Raw genomic sequence first — 19,019 nt, 5'->3', positions numbered from 1 at the left:
GAACACAACGTTTATAGTCTTCGGGAGAAATTTTTTACAAGCCTTGCGTCGGGAGGATGCAAGCACTCGCTGGCCATTGAAGGGAGTTCAAGTGGTGGAGCGTTTCAATCAAAATCAGATTAGTGAAGAGAAGTACAACAAGTTGCGGCAAATCTCAAGAGGGAGTATAGTTTTGTTTAAGTCAATGTTTTTGTACTTGTGATTCTTTATTAATTGGTTTTATTCTCTGGGCGTGGCCCCAAGGAGTAGGTTATCCGAAAGGGTTTCTGAACCTTGTAAAAATTCGCTGTGTTCTTTATTGTTTTGCACTGTCTTTTCATTGTGTTCAATTACTGTTTTGACAAATTTGGTTTCTGTCTCAACAGAACTGTAATCTATGTAAACATTTAATTACCATTCCGCACTTTAATTAATTTACTTGGTTTAATTAATTTGGTAATTACTAAAAACGAAATTTCAATTGGTATCAGAGCGGGTCACTAAACTCTTAGTGCGATCTTGTATTTTTCCGTTTGTTTTGTGCCTTATGAAATGTCTATCTTTGCAGAAGGTGGATCTATAACTCGCCCTCCATTGCTGAAAGATACAAATTATCCATATTGGAAAGTAAGGATGAAAGCTTTTATCAAATCCCTTGATGAAAGGGCTTGGAGATCAATATTGACCAGTTGGACACCACCTGTCGAGACAGATTTGAAATCCGGTAAGACACAGGTGAAATCTGAACTTGAATGGTCTAATGAAGAAGATATATTGTCAATTTATAATAATAAAGCTTTACATGCAATTTTTAATGGTGTTGGTGAGAGTTATATAAAATTGATTTCATCTTGTGAGTCTGCCAAAGATGCTTGGGAAATCCTTCAAACTCAATTTGAAGGAACCACTGATGTTAAGCGATCTAGGCTTGTAATGTTGACCACAAGATTTGAAAACCTTCGCATGTCTGAAAACGAAACCCTCACTGAGTTTTATGAAGAATTGTCTGACATTGCTAATGAATATTTTGCTTTAGGAGAAAAGTTGTCTGACTCTGTTTTGGTTAGGAAAATTGTTAGATCTCTTCCTGACAGGTTTCAATCCAAGATCACAGCCATTGAGGAGGTAAAGAACCTTGACACCTTCAAAGTTGAGGAATTGATGGGATCTCTTTGAACTTTTGAACTTAATCAAAAGATTCGCCAAGAGAAACCAATTACCGTGAAGGAGAAATCGATTGCCTTGAAATCTTCCAAAGAGAAAATGGAAAGCTCAGATGAGGAAGATGATGATGAAATGATCTTGTTATCGAAAAAATTTAAGAAGTTTATGAAAAAGATTGGTAACAAGAAAAACATGTCTAAATCCTCCAAAGGTAATAATTTTTCGAAACCTTTTGAATATACTAATAAAAAAGGTATTCAATGCAGGGAGTGTGAAGGTTTTGGACATATTCAAGCTGAATGTGCCAATACCTTAAAGAAAAATAAGAAGGTCATGGCAGTCACTTGGAGTGACCAAGACTCTGAAAGTAGTGATGAGGAAGAAAATTCTAATCTTTCCTTAACTTCTGTTTTTTCTTGCTTACCTCTTTCTGTGCAGGTGAATGAGAACCTTGTTTGTTTAAATAATACTATTTCAACAGATGAGGGTTCCCATGGTGATTCGAATGAATCCGATTTGGATGAGGATTCTTTGAAAGAATCATACAAAAACATGTATGATCAATGGTTGAAAGTATGTTCAGATAATCGTTTGATGACAAACAATAACAAAGTTCTCAAGAAGACAAATGAGAACTTGACTCTGTTGTTAAAGATTCTGAAATCAATCATTTGTCTAATGAAGTTGATAAAATTGTGAAAGGTGTCAAATTGCTTAATCATAGATCTATGGTTTTGGATGATGTTCTGCTTGCAGGTCAAAAAGCTTGTGATTTTTCTAGGTTAGGATCAAATGGATCTAAACCTAAAGGAAAAACAATTTATATTTATGGAAATCTTCCTATTGTTTCGACAACTGACCCTTCTGCAGGAACAACTCAAACTCATGTGGTATCATTTGTTCAATCTGTCACAACACATGAGAAACAGATCAGAAATTTCGAGAATAAAAAAACTGGTCATTTTATTCCAATTTGCAATTTCTGTGGAGTGAAAGGTCATATTCGACCTAAATGTTTTACCTTGATGAATTTTCTTCACAAAAATTACTTTAATCATCGTGGCAATTTGAGACAAATGCCCTTGAAGAAAAGGTCTCCACCTAAGAAAGTTTGGGTGAAGAAAAATAATTTCAAATGTCTTGTTGCCTTTACTTGTCTTAGAACATGTGCTTCTAACTCTTGGTTTTTTTATAGTGGTTGTTCAAGGTATATGACAGGTAACAAAAGCATACTCACTAACTTCAAGACTTTGAAAAATGGGGAAGTCACATTTGGAGATGGTAAGTCTTGTAAGGGACTTGGTAGTGGCACTCTAAATTCTGAAGGACTACCAAAGTTACAAAATGTTCTTTTGGTTGATGGACTTAAAACTAATCTAATTAGTATAAGTCAAATTTGTCACCAAGACTTGTTTGTAAATTTTTCTCTTGATATTTGTTTTGTGCTTGACCAAGATGGAAATTGTGTTTTGAAGGGTTAAAAATCTGTCGATAATTGTTACACATTATCTCAATCACACAATTGTCACACAATTACAAGGAGTGATACTAATTTGTGTCATGAAAAACATAATCATGTAGATTTTAAAAATTTGAGAAAAATTAGAAGTATGAGTCATGTTCATGATTTACCGAATTTAAGTAAATATTCTTTTGGTAAAAGTGAACCATGTCGATTGGGAAAACATTTGAAAATTTCCCATGAAAAATGTTTCAATGTTGGAGTGTGTGCTCGTTTCTAAGGGAACCCCATGGAGTCTCATGTGACTGCTGTAAAAAGAATTATTCGTTACATCAATAATACTCTTGATTTAGGCATTTGGTACTCCAAAGAAACAAATTTTAACCTTGTGTGTTATAGTAATGCAGATTGGGTAGGAAACACTGATGATCGAAAAAGCACAAGTGATGGTTGTTTTTACTTAGGAAACAATTTGGTCTCCTGGCATAGTAAAAAACAAAACTCCATCTCCTTGTCGACAGCCGAAGCTGAGTACATTGCTGCTGTAATAACCCGGAATTTTTTTTTTCTTTTATGATTTTTTTTTAAGAGTTTGAATAATAATTAAAATAATATTTGGTGAATATTATTTTAATTAAAGAAATTTGAGTTGATCGCTTTAGACCATAGTGTGGGGACTTATATGTGAAATAAATCTAAGATGGACATCTTGTTCAAAAAGTTTAAGTATATGATTTTATGTATTTGGAATCCACATAAAATTATAGAATCATTTTAGAATATGATTTGTGACTTATTCACTAAGAGTCTATGAATAATTCAAGAGGAATTTTTAGGATTAAAATCATGATTTTATGTTGAAAGGACTCACATAAAATCATTGACATAAGTTTATACCAAAGTTGCATTAGTCAGTGCTTAGACCATAATTGATTTTAATTATTTTTAAGCTATATGGTTTTAATGCATCATTTTGGTTAAGATGCAAAGAATGTTTCGGATGGGTAAAGAGTATAGTCTAGTAAGGTTTGGGTACCTAAAGGATGGGGATGAGGTACCCTCACATGTGACTTTTCAGCACATGTATAAATATAAATATATTTATGTTCTCACGTAAGTTTTTCACACACAAACTTGGTGGGAAATTTTGAATGAATCTTGGGAGGTTATTTGAGGGTGGTTGAGAGGGAGTTGAAGAAACTTTCTCTCATTTGGTTTCAGCCATCCTCATATTGAAGCAAGAAACGAGAGGGAAGAAGGAAAGGAAAAGAAGTGCACGGTGCACTTGTGGTGTGTACGTTCGGGTTCAAGGAGATAAGAGCAAGGTGAGTTATTTCTTTGTTTTTTCTTTGAGTTACAGATCTTAGACATGTCCTTAGAATATCTGTATTGATTGTAGAAGGAAGCAAAGAAACAGGAGAGAGTTTCACCCAATTTTCGGAAACTTTGGTCGGAAATCCGAACTAGTGTAAGTGCCATCTTTGGCTTCGGTTTTCTCTTAATTCCTTGCATAAAACTCATGATGAACGGTTTGTATGTGTTCATAGTGTTGAGGACTATAGGAAAGGGCAGAAGAAATCACAAGGAACCGGCCATAGAAAGAGGTACAAGCCTGTAGTTTTCCTTCGCAGTTTTTACGGTACCGTTTTCGATTTCATTTCTTAAAAGTTGGGATTAGTTTCTGAGTTGTTTTACATGGTTTAAATCAGAACTTTGGGTCTAGAAACACTCATTAAGGTGTTGGGGATGATTTAATATGAAAAGATCTTGAGTTTTGGGATGGTTTAGTGGTGGTTAGTGCTTGGGAGGTGGCTGTCCTGAAAAAGACAGCACCATTTGTTGCCGGCGTTAATGGTGGAGGCCGGTGGTGGTGATGGTGGTGACGGAAGTGATAGTCATGGTGGCGATGAGGGTGATGCCGTGGCTGCCATGGTGGGGGATTTTGGGTCCAAGCAAGGCTCGGGTTTACCCTTGGAAGTTGGATGTGCATGAAGGTGATAGTCTTGTGATGGTCACGTGCATGTTCATGCATTCAGCAACTGGTTACTAGTGGTTCCAAGTTGGTAACCAAAGGGACTAAAATGATAGTTTGACCCAAAATTTTAAGATTTTATAGCAAGGCTTGGGATTAAATACTTCTAAGTTTTAGGTCTGATTTTAATGGATCGAGGTTTAGAAAATTTATCTAAGTAATATCAAAGATTAATAATTTACGAACTAGGCTCGGGAATTATTATATATTTAAGCTTCATGAAAAGTTCTAGGTTCGGGAATTAGTTTCAAAGTCTAAATTTGATGACTTAGAACTCATGAAATATTTTCAAGGACTTAGAAAATATTTTAGGAAGTACAATATTACCAATTTTAAGTCTCAAGATCAAGAAGTGGGCTCGAGGCTCATACTTTGGACTCGGGCATCGGAAAGTGGAATTTTAAGAAGTAATTGGAGTGTTGACTTGAAATCTCGAACATGGTCTAAGATAAAATTATTATTGGAAATAATAATTTTCTAAGTTGAGTTTGGGATTTTGAGAAGGGTATTATGGTCATTTTACCCCAAGGGCTCGGGTTTGGGCCAGGGTCGGGAATTTTAGTTTTTGATTTTTAAATTCCCTTATTTATATTTAAAATCTTAGTAAAGCATAAACTAAGACATAGTGTCCCAATATGATTATAGGGTCTAAACGCGATCGGAAATACTCACAAAGATATAATTCGCGAAAGCTAATAGGACAAGAGGTAAGGAAGTATACACCAAGAGTAACTTAGCTTGTTGTGATTCTAGTGAATTGTTTGCATGTTTGTAGATTGCTGGTTAAATTCTAGATGCTATATATGTGTGTGATTATATGGTTGGATGCGCATGATAGTACCCATCTATCAGGTTTGAATGTGCTTAGTGCAGTAAAGTTATCATGAATGTATGTCCAATGTTTATGACTGTCAAGGGAAACCTTGTGAGGGTGGATCCCATGCAGCCGTGTAGTGGGGTTCACCGTCCAGTCCGTAAAGTCATCGAGTTTTAGCGGAGATTACTCTTTTGGCACGGGATGTGAGTATTCTCTGGGCCGCGGAGGCCACCCGGGGATCATGACCCCACAGATAACTCGATGGCTTAGTACAAGGCCTTGTGAAGGCGGATTCCCCATGCAGCCGTATAGTGGGGTTATCCGCCAAGTCAGTAGAGTCATCGTGTTTTAGCGAAGTGTACCCCTTTGGTACGGGAGGTGAGGTTGCTCTGGGCCGTGGAGGCCACACTGGGATTAAAACCCCACAGATAACACGATGGCTCAGTTATATGTTTTCAGTATGTTACGCAACACTTTGACTTATGTGAATATGCTAGATGTGTTGCTCAGTGTGTAGTTTCTAGATATGAATTTATGTTATGCAAAGTTTGTTTTGGATAGTAGAGTCATAAGTTGTAGCTAGCTTCCTTACTGAGCTTTATAGCTCATCAGTTACTCTGTGTGTGTAGGTAAGGGCAAAGCTTAAGGAGCAGTGCAATGAGCTGGAGGGGATTCTGTCTGAAGTATGCATACTGTGAAACAACCGACCTGCAGGGTTGTCAGGGTTCTCTTAAGTTTTCCGCTAAGTCTAGTAACAGTTTTATCAATTTCATGTTTACTAGTTCAACTTAAAGAAGGCCCTATGGCCACAGACTATTTATTAAGTTACGTTTAAACTACATTCTGTTTTTAAAACTATGGGATCCCATCCAAATACTATTTTATTTCAAAGTACTCCATGTAAAATTTTCTAAAGTTTACTCTAAAGTTTATTTAGTTTTTAACGTCCGATTTTTACCAAAGTTGACCGCAAGGGTCCAGTTGACCCCGGATAGTCATAGTCGTGTTCGGTGGGTCTAGTTAAGAAAATTCGGGTCGTTACAGCTGCTGGAAGCTGTTGTACTCAACTTTTGTGGATGAAACAAATGTTGGCTGACTATGGGTTTGATTTTAAATCTTTAACCTTTTTTTGTGATAATACAAGTGCTTTTAATATCTCCAAAAATCATGTTCAGCACTCTCGCACCAAACATATTGACATTCATCATCATTTTATTAGGGAACTCGTTGAAAACAAAACATTGATTTTAGAATATGTTGAGACTAACAAACAAATTGCAGATACTTTTACTAAAATTTTAGACACGGTCAGATTTGATTCCCTCAAGAAATCCTTGGGGGTTTGTTTTATTTGAAATTGCCAATAAATTGATTATCTTGCCTTGCATATGTGTTTGTATAAATCTCTTGTCCTGTTTGGAATAAATTTGATGAGCATATTTTTTTTGTATTTTAGAAAATGATTGTTATAAGTCCTATACTCTGTTGGAATAAAAAACTATATTTGAAAAATTATAGACCATCCAATTCATATTTGATCAAATCATTATCATTGTATGAGCATTCCTAATCCAGTTTCTTTTTCAGGCTCCATTTTGGAAAAGAGCTACCTATACTAATGTGTGAAAGCCGACACTGAGTAAGTTGGTACCAGGTAATTAGCAATTATATTGGAGGATACTCTACCAGTGTAAAGGGCTACCATCAGTATAAGAGTTATAGCCTCCATTATGGTTACAATTTGAAAAAGGCTAAAATCGCCAAATATGGGCAATGACCCTAGCTTTAAAAGGCCAAAAAAGAAACGCCAAATTGATTACACATGCACACACACATGCCTGTTGACTAGAATGTGTAAGATGGTTCTAAGACTCATACATATAATGAATTGATTCAAATATGTTTTTTGATTGATATATTTTTCGAATTATGGTCTCTTATTTGAATTATAACTCATTCCTCTAATTTGTGAAAAATATGGTTATCTTGTTTCTTTTGAACAAGACTTGGCATTTACATAGACACATATGGTATGATAATTTACACTCTATTTTCGGCAATTTTGTAATAAAAAAATAATAAAAAATTGTAAAATAAAATCTGTTTTGTACCGTGTATTTAAAATAAAAAAAAGGAAAAAAGGTTTGAAAAATTAATTGATGCAATTTATTTGTTTTATCTCAATATATTCTAAAATATTTAAAAAGTTTCCAATTTTGAGGTGTGAAAGAATTTGTTTTAAAAAGGAGATATTTTGGCATTTATCACTTAAAATCCGGTTACCCATTTTTGGTTACCCATTTTTGAACTTGCCTCATTTGTGCATTGAATACTCTATATATTCGGTTTCACTTTGGTTGTTTCATACTCAATGTTTTCTTGTTTCTCTCTCTCACTTATAACCAAAGTGTTTAGGGTTTTTGTTCTTTGTGTGTCTCCATTTGTTTCTCTTCTAGCAGCCATGAAAACCGAGGAGCCTAACACCCCTGCTGTCCCGTCTGCTCTCGCTTCTGTCCAGACAAGTCTTTCACATCTTTCTGACCGGTTCACTCTCATGGAAGATACTCAGCACCAAATTCTTGCTTCGAAAGCCCTTATCAGTGCATCCACTTCTCCTGCTCCTTGATGGTTACAGTTCCTTTCGATCTATTTTTCTTTGTTTTTGATAAATGTAAAAGACCACTGGCTGTGTCCTTCTTTTGCTTTCATTTACATGTTCTTTGGCATTTTTTCAAACAATGAGGGGGAGAGAGTAAGTAACTCTATTTTTGTTTGGTACTTTGTTGACTGACCTGCTGTTTCATATTGGTTTTTGTTAACTGTGCTTTGGTTATCTTTCGCAGGGGGAGTCATTTTTTTTTTGATCATTTTGTGACTCTTATGTTTTATAGCACTTACTTGTGTTTTGCAGGGATCTTTTAAAAATAGATATTCCTTGTCTATAAAATTGCCAAAGGGGGAGATTGTAAATCCTATAATTGACATTTTTATAGAAATATCTTTTTCTTAAAAGATAAATTGGTGGATTTAGTTGTTTCCCTTTATTATAATATTCGGAAATGTTTGTTTCCCTTTATTTTACTTTTCGAAAATATTTGGTTTCCTTTATTTCAATTTTCGGAAATCCACTTTCCTTTTGTGTGAATTTTGGACAATAATGTGCTTCCTTATTTAGCCTATATTGTCTCATTTTGTTTATAAAGGAAACAAAGTATATTGCAAATATTCGGTACTTACCCAAAGTTGTTTTTGGATTATTTGCTGATATATTTTCGTGTAGCTCAAGGATTGCGAATCAGGAAACTGGTTCTTAATGTCATTAATTGTTGTTTCCTTTGTGAGCTTGTTTTTGATCTGACACAGGTTTGAGCTGTCCCCACCGATATCGCATCTGACGGATCAGCATTTTCTAAAAAAAGGCAACTCTTCATCAATCAAGAATAACTTCTATGATTCTTGCCTTTATTAGAAGAATTATTTCTCTGCCTTTATGAACACGAAAAATGACTCTATAAATAGGGCTCTAAAGGCAGTGAGAAAAGTGAACTCTTAGATGCATAATTTGTGAGCATAGTTGTAATATTTGTGAGAGTTCCTCTTTGTCATTCAAGATCATAAGTATTCACGTGATCTTGTAGAAATATGTGTGTTTAGTTTTTAGTGGTGAGTTTATACCATGTTCATGAGTGAATACACATTGTAATTTGAACACAACGTTTATAGTCTTCAGGTGAATATTTTTACAAGCCTTGCGTCGGGAGGATGCAAGCACTCGCTGCCATTGAAGGGAGTTCAAGTGGTGGAGCGTTTCAATCAAAATCAGATTAGTGAAGAGAAGTACAACAAGTTGCGGCAAATCTCAAGAGGGAGTCTTGTTTTGTTTAAGTCAATGTTTTTGTACTTGTGATTCATTATTAATTGGTTTTATTCTCTGGGCGTGGCCCCAAGGAGTAGGTTATTCGAAAGGATTTCTGAACCTTGTAAAAATTCGCTGTGTTCTTTATTGTTTTGCACTGTCTTTTCATTTTGTTCAGTTTTTGTCCCGACAGAACTGTAATGTGTGTAAACAGTTAATTATCATTCTGCACTTTAATTAATTTACTTGGTTTAATTAATTTGGTAATTACTAAAAATGGAATTTCATATACTATTTAAATAATATAGAGAACAAAATAGAGAAATTGATGTATGATGTAATGTAAAAGTTAAAGGTAAAATAGAAAAAAAAAAAAAAAAAAAAAAGTATTTTTGACATGCATTTTAAAAAATAAAGTTGATCATTCCGAGTGCTCTATTTTTTTTCTTCAATAAAGTGGCCTGTGGAGTGGACACTTGGTCTTGAATGCAATGAGTGGCTTTTTGACTGATTGGAAAATGACAAAATGTAAATAATGGACTCTTTGTCTTGAATTTCATGAGTGGTTTTTTTACTAATGAGAAAATGAAAAAAATGTGAGAAAATGACATAAATGTATAAATCTAAAAAGTAATTTAGATCATTTAAAAATATAACCATAAACATTTTGACGGAGGATTTTACTATGAAGAGATAATTTGATGGATGTTTTTACTGAGGGTTTTACTAATCAGGAACAACATTATTTGACTTTTCACTTGGGTTACTGAGATTGGTTAAAATGCAAATGGGTCTTGACTTTCTTAGTAGTCATACCATTTCTGGGCAATTCTTATATTTGGTCTTCTGTTTTAGTTGGAAGTTGCAAATAAGAAATTAGATGAATGACGATCTTCTTCATCATCATCTTTACTTAACTGAGACACCTTTATCATTAACTGTCTTGTCAACTCTTTGAGTTCTTCTTTGGATTATCTTTTGGAAAAAAAGAACTACTTGATTATGCTTGTTGTTGTGTGCTGGTTGTGAACTATTTTCATGAAACTCTTAACTGATTTGAGCGATGATTTGTTCTTGGTTGAATTCATCCACCATTAGACTAGAAAGTCATGACTCATGAGTAACATTTTCGGACTCAATTTCATAGTGTCATTTCAGAATCCATGATACTTTATATTGGGCTATGAAATGAGATATTGTTGGAAAATAAAGGCTCCTAATTGATTGATTTTTAATGTTGTAGAGAAGAATTTAATTAATTTTTTAAGGTTCATAGGTACACTTTCGACATTAAGGCCACGGTTAGCCTACCAACGAAGAAACCATATTGGAAATTCTTTCTTGAAGTGTTGGTCAAAGTTGATGAACCATAAACGACTGAAATCTTCAAATTAATAGAAAAATATTTTGAGCCATGCATCAATATAATCATAATAACTGTGAACTTTTGTTAGGAGGATTCAAAAATCTAACAAGTGAGATCCTCATTCTTTTTGACTAATTTTGTGAATGTGAATCGAATGGTATATGACTTTATTACAATCTCCTACATCTTTGATATGCCTAATAGTGACTGATTCGATAAAAAATAAAATATATTTGTAATATTTATTGGTTTTACTTGGGTGACCTGGGATTAATGGAGATTGGGAGGAAAATATGTTTTGGCTAAGTAAGATGGTGATGTGATTGACAACTATAATATAAAGCTTCAGCCTTTTTTTTATAACTATAAAATATATATTTTAAATGAAAAATTCTTTTTACAGTGGTTGGATAATCAATAAAAAAAATATATTTTTATTAGTAAACTAGGAATTATAAAAATTATTCAAATTTAGAAAAACAAATTCTCAAAAAATCTTTTGGGAAAACTAGGGAATTTAGCTTCTTCAAAAATATCTTTTAAAATAATTTTTTTAAATGTTTTACCCAAACACTTTTAAAAATGTTTCTTTAATTCGAAAAAGCTAAAAGCAATTTGAAATAAGTTTTGCCAAAATTTAATTTTGGTGTATAAAGAGAGGCTATGTACCTTATTGTTGGCTGCCCAATTGACAACATCTGCTTATTATGTTGGGTCTTTATTTTAACTAGGTCATAAAAAGTTACTAAAGCTACATTGTAGTTGGGTCTAATAGGGAACCAATGGTATTAGTGTTTATGGAAGAGAGAGAAAAAGTGTAGAAACATTCTGAGTCTTTTGTATTGTTTATTAACAAAGTTTACAAAGGATTTTTATACGAGACCCAAAGAACACTGAACTAATAGAATTAGTTAGTGTTTAACATAATGAAAAAAAAACAAACTAATATAGTTACAAGAGCCTTAATACGCCCCCTCAAGATGGATTATACAAGTTTATTAATCCCATCTTGGATATTAAGTGTTTAAAGGAAGTTGGAAACAAGGATTTTGTAAAAATATCAGCTAGGTTGTTGGCTGATGGAACATGATTCAGCTTTAGCACACCAGCTAGAGCTTTCTCTCTCATAATGTGGCAGTCGGTCTCAACATGTTTAGTTCGTTCATGGAAGATTGAGTTTTCAGAGATGTTAATTGCTGCATTATTATCACAGAAACGAGTACACTACAAGAAAAAACAGTATTCATAACACTTAAAAACTGCTAACCGGGACTATTGATAGCACTTCTGAAAATGCTAACATAGCCCCTGTTATTAAAAGTCCAGTCTTTTCTATAACAGTTTTTTAATGTTATGTTCGGTGTTATCTTAAACTATTCAATAACACATTTTTAGGTGCTATAATATTCAAATAATAACATTTAGATAGAGTTTTTGGTTATAAATTTGAAGTTTAATCTTATACTTTTTTCATAACACTTTTCAACTGTTACATTTGATTATTTTGATAACATTTTTAGTTTGTTATATTATATAAACCATAACAATTTTTTACGCTTATAATATGTTTTTAAATCATAACATATAGTAATAAAATTTTAAATTTTATTTTGATAAGTATACTTATATGGTTTTTTTTTAATTAAAAGATTTTCATTATTGTATTTTGGTAAAAAAAAATTCAAAATTAATCATAAAATGTAATTCTCAATATATTGATAAACCATAAGTATTACATTAAACAATAACTAATTCAAACCATTAATGTGTCTACTTCAAACCATGAACATTTTTTACTTCAAAAATGAAAAACAAAAACATTACAAGATACACAAAAGTAAACCATGCATGAAACTTTCTTCATCCTTCAATTCATCATCCTTTGTGCACTTGTCTAGAAGACAAAATTCTCACATTCTATGATATCCCTTTGGGTCTGGTTGACAAGTCCTGGAAGTGATCTGAACCTAAAACAACACATATGGACATTAGACACATATTATTTCCCTTAAAACCAAATAGATTATTACATAGATATGCATGAACATCAGATGAGATGAAACTCATACCACTAGCTATTTTGCACAGCTTAATGATTATATGTGCTAAAGACAAAAAAAATGGAGATGCTTAAAAATTAACAAAGACCTGTAAAAGATTTCATTAACCCACTTGGAATCCAAACTAACATGTATTTAGCCCAGGTAATGAATGAATGCTATACTATAATTTTTACAGACTTATAATGAAATATCACTGGAACATTGTGCCAAGAGCTTAAACAACTCTGAATTGTAGTAAATGGCTGGATGTTATTTGGGGATTGAACAAGGTTAATTAAACAAAGAGAACAAGCACTTAATTAAACTCTATGCTCTCTAAACAACTTCAGAATAAAGGAAAAGCTAGAAGGAATCAAATAACTCAAGAAAATAAAAGGCCAAACAAGAAACTAGAATACACTCAAGCCATATATTATAACAACTCAATGACTAAGAAACAAAATAAAATAACTCAAAAAATATACCAATTCAGAGAAATAAACAAGAGATAACCACTATAAATTCCAGCTACCTGAGTTAGCAAATAGACATATATACACATTCATCAAATTAAACTACAACAATCATAAAAAGCACAACCTTTTATTTACTCTCTTGCTAACTAAACTATGAAAAAGAAACAACAAGGTTTGTACATGAAACAAAGAAAGTTCAAAGAAAAGTCCAGAAAAAAGAGTTAACAGTATGAATGCAGTCCCAATGGAGTGACTAATAAACCTCTTTTAATATGTGGACGGAAAGAGAGGCATACTTGGTTTCAAATATGTATCCAAGGAAAAAAGTCCATTCCAGAGTTGTCTCATTATTTTGTAGGCAACCCTGTATTAACACAAGTAATTAAGTCAAAGATAAACAATCCGTATAAGTCCATGCCAAAGATTAACATGACAGTCCCAGCAAGATAAACATCTGTGTCATTGGATTACATTATTAGCAAAAGAAGCTCGTAATGAGAAAAAGATAAGACCAGAAAACAAGGGAATGAGATAGTTTTCTGTTCAAATATCACTCCTCAAATAAACCATTTGGATTAATAGAGTGGCACAATTACATTGTTTTTTAGCTCTGTAATAATCAGTTGTAACAAGTCTTGGGAGTTGTAATAGTGTGTGTGTGTGTGTTTTAGTACATAATTGCATACACATTGAGAGAAGGAAAGAACTGTTGAAAAGTTACCAATTGCTTCAACTAGCTGCAGAACCATTTGTCCAGCGTGAATCCCTTTAACACAGCTACTCCAGTAAACTTTATATGCATCAACAATATAAATGCAACCCTACAAAGATTGAATTTAGTATGAGTATTCATGTACTATATATAGTACCAAATACACTTATGTTCATCACTATAACTTATACTTAAATATAACTAAAATGAATTGAATAATGGCTATGGTATTTCAATAATTTTGTAGAGAAGAGAAATTACATTGAGAAAGCACAAGAGGGAACCAGCCAATGAACTTGCAACTACGAAAAGTGCCAAAAATCAGAAGTCGAAAATCACTTGCCCAACAGCAAAAGAGTCAGAAATTCTTTTCATTTTCAACATGGTTCATAACCCATTTGAGTATACTATTTTCTAGTTTTATTTCCAAAGATTCAAGCTTTAATTATCATGACAATCAACTAAAATTTAAACAATTTCATAATTGCCAAACCCAAATCTCATAATTTCATTTAGTTTCTTCCACATGTAGTAGTGACCCTTCACTACAAAACCCCCAAAAGAACTTAACTTTATTGTCAGGACCACATTACAATATGCAAACAAAAACAAATTATAAACACACAAAAGGCACCAACAATTATGTTATTAAAATAATAAGTTATCATCAATTACAAGTTGCATGAACAAGACAAACAAAATTCAAGAAACATATCATGTATAGCTAGATGCATATTACCATATAACATGCACCCAAATGCATATTACCATATATAATACTTGGCTTTTATTGATTTTGTTTTTCTCAGTAAAAGGAAAAGAAAACTGTGACTACACTTTGTTCATGGAAATTGTTACGTACATGGAAATTGAATAGAGTACTGCATAAAAATAATATATTACACTTCTTAATTAGCTATTAGCTAGCATATATGGAGTTAACAGTGTTCATAGAACAGCAAGTGGCCACAGTACTCTAAATTTCAAACATATGGTTCCAATTCTATGCGAAGCAAAGAATTCAAGATGAAAAAATATATAAAAAGTAACAATGAATTTATAATAGCTAATACAATGCCACTGGAATATAACCATATGGAAAACAACTAAATTACTAGAATAATGCTATAGAAAATAACCATGAGGTGTAAACAAACTATTACGTGATGGATTGCAGCTTTTAAAATTCATAGAAATCTTACATATACTAAGGAAAAATTTAGCAATGAAATTAAGGGTTTAAGTTATTTCTCATACTAGTTCATCTTAAGGGTACTAGTAGTGTCATATATATACGTATATATATTATATATACAGAGAGAAAGAGAGAGATTTACTTCCTCCATTCTGCGAACTGTTTCACTGAGTTCAATCCCCTGGGCACCCACACCACGAGTAACAGCTCCCCTGAGATCCACCCCAGCAATTTCAGAAGAAAGGATGGCCCACTCCATCTGTCCATACCTTATATACATACTCAATCATTAATCAAAAAATGAACATAGCATTTACAGAATCTAGTATATAACGAAGAAAAAATAATAGAAAAAAGTTTTCAAAAAAAAAAAACCTAGATATTTTAGAAGAATGTGGAAGTGCAAAAAAGTTTATGATTGCTTACCTTTGTTTAAATGATTCAAAGGGAGAGTACACTGCCTTCAGTGTATCCATTAGAACTCGAAGATCAGAATCTGAAAAGGAATGCTGAATATTTTTAGCAAAAGTCTGTGTCACGTTGTGTAACTTAATCAATGCCTCCAAATGTTTCCTCTGAATCTTAATTCCCTTTGGCATGTCACCAGACATAATATCTAATAAACCTGAATAAAAAGAAACACATTGATAGGATAATATATAAATTGCCAAAAGTAAAATTGCATGACTTAAAGCTTGTCCAATTGAAAGATATCATATAATATTAAATGCCTACAAAATTTAAAAGCACCATAAAAACAAGTCCGTACAAACCTTTTCCCAAAGCTCTTATTTCAGGAACAATTTCTCCAATTGAAAGGTTGATACGTGAAATAAAGCTTGCTCCAATAGTTGCCATTGTCTCGATCAGTAGCTTTGGTACAAGAGTTTTATAATCCTCAGGAAAAGCAACCATACACCTGCAGATGACAGTCTAAGCTCAGTGCTTAAATTCAGTGATAGCTTCTTTGTATCAACAAGATGTTCCTCGGTGCTTTAAAAAAAATATAGTCAGAAGAATTTACCACTTCCACTCTTGGTCAAGATAAAGAATCAACTCATCATAGAAGCTTGGCAACCAACTTGCGAATGAAATTGTCGAAGAACTTGATTGAAACTCATGGCTTGACAGCCTTTTAGCTTCAGTCTTCTCATTTGCAAGCTTAATAGCACATTGTTTTGAATCGAAATCTTCCCAGAGCTGCTTTATGGGCTTTAGGTGAACTTTTGTGTAATGTAGCTCCAGTGATTTGAATCTTCCAATTCGAATGAGAATACCTCGCAAATTTTGAGCAATGTCTATCTGCAGGATGATAATAGATGTAAGTTATTCAAGTTGTGTATGGTATGTACTAAAAGGAATTAATAAGAGATAAATTGAACAGAAAGCAAGCCATAGGCAAAACAAGTGCTGTAAGAAATTTGGTGACCTTCCGGCTGGATAATGCATCCTGTTAAACGTGGCTGCACCATTGCATCTAGCCTATCCTCTAGGACCTCGAGTTGCTTTCTCACATTAGCAAATTCAGCAACCTAAAATGAGCAAAACGAAAAATAAAATATCAAGTTAAAATTATCAAAATTTATAAATATCAAATGTAGAGTATAATGTTAAGACAATTTATAGAAAAATATTACCTCCCCAACAGCAGACAAGCAATGCCTCATGTTAGCTAAGGTTTCTGCAGCCCTTGGAAGATCACCACTGGCAAAAACATCTTCCACAGTTGAACTTAATTGAGTTAACCCTGCAGCATCCTGTTGATCCATCAATGAGTAAATCAAATGAAACATCAACATTTTCCAATACTGCACTGATTATAACTTCTATGATCAAATACCCACCTGAAATGTCTCATAAGCAGCTTCCATTCTCTGCTTAACAGTATCAACTTTGGCCAGAGTAACTATAGATTCAGCTGATGATCCTTCAACCTGCATATTAAAACCAATTGTTTGAAGAGAAGAGTATTGGTATACATATGTATCAAGTGAGAAGCTAAAACTCAAACCATATAAACAAAGCTAAGCCGGCAACAGCTGTCTACCCATGTAAATTATATAAACCAATTACATTAGTAAATGTACTGAAACGTGGGTATATCAATGTGAACCTGCTACTATAATTTATAGTAATGCTCTACAACATATTGCAAAGCAGAATATATATATATATATATATTAGGCAACTATTTCAGTTATGTATGTGTATATCCATGCATATAACTCAACGTAATTCCATTGTTCACATTAGCAATAATCTATTCATAATATCTACATTTATTTTTAAGCAGAAAAGGTAAAAACGAGACGTTTTAACCAAAAGGGTGCCCTGCCTTCTTGTAATTTATTCCAAAAATCTATGAACTCATTACCAAGAGATTGAGCTCAAAAGGTAGCACAAACTACACAATCGTAGTTCTCAAATATCCAAAAAAAAAACTAATATCTACATTCACCTCGTTAAAATTTCCATATTAGAGCAATCACACACCAAAAAAGAAAAGGAGCAACTCAAAACGCAAAGAAGAAAAATTACACATACGGAATTGAAATTAACAAACAGGTCGTGCAATGCAAATCAATAACACAACGATTCGACGAGAAATTGGAAACGAATTCCATAATAGCTGAAAACCCAGATCAAAAAAATCACAAAAACATGAAGAACCCAGACACACAAAACGCAAAAACAAAGCAAACCCAGATCACAAAAATCAAAGAAAGACTCACCTCAACTACTGCGTGGAAGACATCAGCCCTGAAAAAAATCCCACCGACCCTCCAAGAATGGCGACCTGATTAGCTTGAACAAGTAAAAATCCCATAAAAATTGAAGCTTGGAAAAACCCCTAGAATCCTTAAACTGAATAAATAAATAATCCCAAATTCAAAGCTCAAATGCTAGGTCTTATCAACTACAATACACAAATTCTTAAAACTTGAGACTCACAGCAAGAAGAAGGGATTCTTTAGCGGTTAGCCTCTCCATTTCTTGGGCGTAAGCAGCTGGAGCTCCTCCTTGTACAGCCTGCTGGACCATTGCTCTATAAGTCAATCTCCGTGGTAGACCCACGAGTCGAGCCACGCCGTAGACCCACTGCCGCAAGCACCGTCACACCCACGAGCCAGCCACGCCGTAGACCCAAGAGTCGAGCCTCCCTGTCACACGACCGAAGCCGTAGGCCCCATCACCTTGTTACACACCTGCAACAAACAGAGAGAAAGAAAGAAAGATTGAACGAGAGAGAGAGAGAGTTACTGAGTGTGAGAGAGAAACAGAGGAGGCGTGTAGAGTAATTAGGGATTATTGCTTTTGTGTTTCATTTGGCGCCTGTGTATTTCATTTACCACCCATTTTTCCGTGTCTTTTTCTATTACTATGCGACAATAACACTTATTAAAATACGCTATATTTTAATGTAATATATGGGCATAATTGTTGTAGTGGTAGCTAGTGTTGATGAAACAACACCAAAATCTTTGAGAACATCTGAAAGCCAAGTAACTTCACAAGTTGCATTAGCCATAGCTCTATATTCAGCTTCAACTGAAGATCTTGATATCGTAGGTTGCTTTTTGGACTTCCATGATACTAGATTTCAGCCAAGAAAGATACAATAACAAGAAATGGAGCGTCTAGTATATGGGCAAGTTCCCCAATCGGCATCAGCAAAGGCCTTGATAGTTGTGTCAAAATTTGAGTGAAAAAATAGGCCCTGCCCTAGAGTACCTTTGATGTATTGCAGTATCATTTGAGCTACTTGAAGGTGAAGGATCCGTGGCTGGGACAAAAAATGACTTAGTTTGTTGACTGAGCAAGATATATCAGGCCGAGAGTTGGTGAGGTAGATTAGTTTTTCAATAAGACTCCTATAAGAAGTGGGATCTGTTAAGAGTTCACCTTCATGCAAACTAA

The 19,019-nt window shown here is 33.7% G+C and overlaps 1 protein-coding gene across 1 annotated transcript; it reads right to left on the bottom strand.

The window, feature by feature from the left end:
- Positions 1-13,541: 13,541 nt before the first annotated feature.
- Positions 13,542-18,143, bottom strand: LOC133832119 (conserved oligomeric Golgi complex subunit 7-like). The gene is made up of 13 exons (XM_062262503.1): positions 18,054-18,143; positions 17,665-17,730; positions 17,476-17,505; positions 16,946-17,035; positions 16,739-16,858; positions 16,551-16,633; positions 16,126-16,422; positions 15,875-16,020; positions 15,528-15,726; positions 15,164-15,370; positions 14,980-14,986; positions 13,916-14,015; positions 13,542-13,558 (listed from the first exon to the last, which is right to left on the bottom strand). Exons 1-13 carry the CDS (start codon positions 18,141-18,143, stop codon positions 13,542-13,544), a joined length of 1,452 nt encoding a protein of 483 aa, XP_062118487.1.
- Positions 18,144-19,019: the final 876 nt, after the last annotated feature.

The sequence above is a fragment of the Humulus lupulus genome, chromosome 4 (assembly GCF_963169125.1).
Source record: "Humulus lupulus chromosome 4, drHumLupu1.1, whole genome shotgun sequence".
NCBI classification, from domain to species: domain Eukaryota; kingdom Viridiplantae; phylum Streptophyta; class Magnoliopsida; order Rosales; family Cannabaceae; genus Humulus; species Humulus lupulus.
This window is presented reverse-complemented; position numbering and strand designations above follow the sequence as displayed.

What these genes read in the sequence shown, in the direction of transcription:
- LOC133832119 (XM_062262503.1), bottom strand. Translation starts at nt 18,143, where the DNA reads ATGGTCCAGCAGGCTGTACAAGGAGGAGCTCCAGCTGCTTACGCCCAA. An exon ending in CTGCTTATGAGACATTTCAG is followed by an intron (nt 16,859 to 16,945) that starts GTGGGTATTTGA and finishes ATGGATCAACAG; the next exon opens with GATGCTGCAGGGTTAACTCA. An exon ending in GTGCAGCCACGTTTAACAGG is followed by an intron (nt 16,423 to 16,550) that starts ATGCATTATCCA and finishes TGAATAACTTAC; the next exon opens with ATCTATTATCATCCTGCAGA.